Source organism: Aegilops tauschii, chromosome 5, assembly GCF_002575655.3.
Source record: "Aegilops tauschii subsp. strangulata cultivar AL8/78 chromosome 5, Aet v6.0, whole genome shotgun sequence".
Lineage (NCBI taxonomy): Eukaryota > Viridiplantae > Streptophyta > Magnoliopsida > Poales > Poaceae > Aegilops > Aegilops tauschii.
This window is the reverse complement of record NC_053039.3, coordinates 374,845,143-374,848,094: the sequence shown is the minus strand read 5'-3', so window position 1 is coordinate 374,848,094 and position 2,952 is coordinate 374,845,143. Positions and strand designations below refer to the sequence as shown.

The following is a 2,952-nucleotide window of genomic DNA, read 5'->3' as shown; positions in this document are numbered from 1 at the left end:
GCGTCGGCGTCGGCTCCGCCGCTTGACCTCCCCCGCCACGCTCCTCCTCCACACCGCGACCACCTCGAGCCCGCCTACGCCGACAGGGAGCGCAGAGAGGGAGGGTCGAGGCCGTCAGTGTGGTCGGTGGGAGGAAAGATGATAAGGGAGGAGTTGGCGACATGAGAGAGAAGGGGATGCGTAGTGCGAAGAGAGTGGATCTGTTCCTTTGTGACGACTTTGCCTTTTCCCGAACAATCTCCTTCACTGACATGGCTGTGGTCTTATGCTTTAAGATGCGTGCTCAAAATCCAATGGCGAAAAGGACGTTCGGTCCCAAATCCTAAAATACCGACGTTAGTTTTTTTATTTATCATTTCTGTTTCTTTGTATGGGCTATGGCCATTGTTTGTTTGTACTTAAAACCCATTTACCTTAATCAATGAAATGTGCAGATCTTTTGCCATTTGTTTTCAAAAATAAGAACCCTAGTGTGCCAATAATCGGTCCTCGACGACAACAGCCTAAATAATCGTTCGCATGTGGACGTAAAGAAGTGGTTGAAGCACAATGATGCTAGTTCTCGTGTTGTCGATAACGATTGCGACTCTTATCTCTTGACCACAAGAGACTTTTCTTGCACAAAGTACTTTTATTACGCAGAACTCTTCAGCAAAAGAAAGTATTTCGTCACAAAACGCACAATCCATAATGCTCAGGCACGACGTAAAACCGGGAGGCACACACACCAACGTGCATACACGACACGAGTGCGCGTCAAAGAACGGCGCCCCCCAAAAAACTTAGCGGAAATTAAGACGATCGAAATCCTCGAAAGCGACCGATGACCTGCACTGCCTCTGCCCTGGCACGCCCGCCGACGTTCAGAACAGCGCCACCTTGATCAGAGCCCCCGCCGCCGCGGCGACGACGGCGCCCATCGCCGGGGCCAGGGAGCCGCCGGCGGAGGCGCCGGACGGGGTGGAGCCTCCCGGGGACGAGCCGCCCCCGGCGACGGTGACGGCGAGCTTCATGCCGCTGGCGCAGTGGCCGGGGATGTTGCAGATGTAGTAGTGCGTGCCGGGGGTCGCGAGCGTGACGGTGGTGGCGCCGCTGTCGTCGTTGGCCAGCGCGTTGCTCCCGGAGCAGGACGTGTAGCCGCCCTGGCTCACCTCCGTCACCGTGTGCACCTTGCTCGCGTAGCTGAACACTGCAGGGCAAAATTCCCAATGCATTGACAACAGTTTTAGTTTCAACACGTACGCACAACGCATGCAGTATACTGGCGTTTGCGACTATGGCTAGCAAGTGTTGGTGCCAAGAAGGGCCAAGAGCTCGATCGCTCACCTAGCGTGTCGCCGACGGCGAACGACTTGCCGCTGGTCCAGCCGGAGTAGTCGACGCCGGTCACCCAGCCCTTGGTGTCGCCGACGGTGTACGACGTGGCCGCAGCCATGCCCGCGCAGCTCACGACGACGAGCACCGCGAGGAGAGCGGCAGAAGAGGACGCCATATGATCGACGATTAGAGGAAGGAGAGGGAGAACGAGAGGTTGGCACTGCAAAGGATGCAAAGGATATATGACGATGGATGGATGTACCAGTCACCAAACCCTTCGCACTGTGGATGTAGCGGTGTCGCACACCGGACCGGAGGTTGAGAGGTCTATTTATACACATCAGATCCCCACATCCCCTTGCAAAATTTCCGGTGCGAAAAAGTTTAGAGAAGGAACTACTTCCTCCGTCCGAAAATACTTGTCGGAGAAATGGATGTATCTAGACGCATTTTAGTTCTAGATACATCCATTTTTACCCATTTCTTCGACATGTATTTCCGGACGGAGGGAGTAGTAGCCAGTGACAGGTTCCTTTTATGAACAATTCCCGTCCGCTACAACGGGATATAACTATTCTAACACGTTAGTTCCTGATTACCTTCTATATTAATGTGATTAAATAAATGTATATCATATCATGTCAGTGATTTATCTATTTATATTAATGCGATTGTGTAAATAAATGTCTACATGCGCATATTACCGTGGTGCGGCTTGGTAAGTAAATTTAAGTGACGGAAAAAAAACGATCAAGAGATGTGGTGGGAGAGAAAATAATTAGTTGACGAAGTGTTCTTACCGACAGAAAAAGTAACCCAATTTTTTAAAGTACTACTACTAGAGATAGAGATATGATTTCTCGTCGACAAAATGCTTTCGGTGTGGGTGCAGCGTGTGAACCGTGAAGGGAATGGAACCGGACGGACGGAATGCCTTGGGTGCGGCTCACTCAAAGCGCCGCCGGAGCCTAGCTGGTCGGCATCTCCGCGCAGTATCATTTCCGCCGTTCGCGCGCTGGCAGCCTCACTCACATAGCAGTATATATCACTTCTCTAGGACCGGAACGTGTGAATTTTCTGCGAGCTTTTGGACAAATGATCGAGGGATCAAGACCTGGGGCGCATTGAGAACGCAAAAGGAAGGCCGGGGTTTCGTTGGCCTTTGAATGAACAAACAATATCGGTAGGGTGCCTGGCTGGTCAGGGAACCGATGCCAAAGCGTAGGAACAGCAAAGGCAATTGGCTAGTTTTAGTTGGTTTTCCTGCTCCTATGATGGATCGTTTTCGCACAGGGTGCATGATGACGATGATGCTGTGCTTTTTACGTGAAACGGGCGGACGGAGGAGAAAGCATGTGTGTGCTGTTTCACCCAATCCTTTGACCTGGATGTGCTCCACCTAACGCGTACGGCGTACAGAGACTGGTGAGAGGGCAAAGGATACAACCGGACAGGGCACGCGGTGCGCCTCAGCCTCAGAGCTCAGACTCGGTCTCGAGCACAGTGCATCACGACATGTTCATGCGGATGCAGTGGTCATACACCTTCAATTTTCAGGTGCAGTTTCAGACGCTGTACCGCAGCACTCTATCTGCCTCTGTGTGTATCATGGGTAGCGGAGTAGGTGTGCTTGTG

At 52.1% G+C, this 2,952-nt stretch overlaps 1 protein-coding gene across 1 annotated transcript; it reads right to left on the bottom strand.

The window, feature by feature from the left end:
* Window positions 1-611: 611 nt before the first annotated feature.
* On the bottom strand, window positions 612-1,622 carry LOC109733238 (mavicyanin). Its single transcript, XM_020292436.3, has 2 exons — window positions 1,327-1,622; window positions 612-1,189 (listed from the first exon to the last, which is right to left on the bottom strand). The coding sequence occupies exons 1-2, from the start codon at window positions 1,490-1,492 to the stop codon at window positions 864-866; spliced, it is 492 nt and encodes a 163-aa protein (XP_020148025.1). The 5' UTR covers window positions 1,493-1,622; the 3' UTR covers window positions 612-863.
* Window positions 1,623-2,952: the final 1,330 nt, after the last annotated feature.

Coding starts and splice junctions, on each gene's coding strand:
- LOC109733238 (XM_020292436.3), bottom strand. CDS start 1,492: ATGGCGTCCTCTTCTGCCGCTCTCCTCGCGGTGCTCGTCGTCGTGAGC. Junction 1,190..1,326: donor CGCCGTCGGCGACACGCTAG/GTGAGCGATCGA, acceptor TTTGCCCTGCAG/TGTTCAGCTACGCGAGCAAG.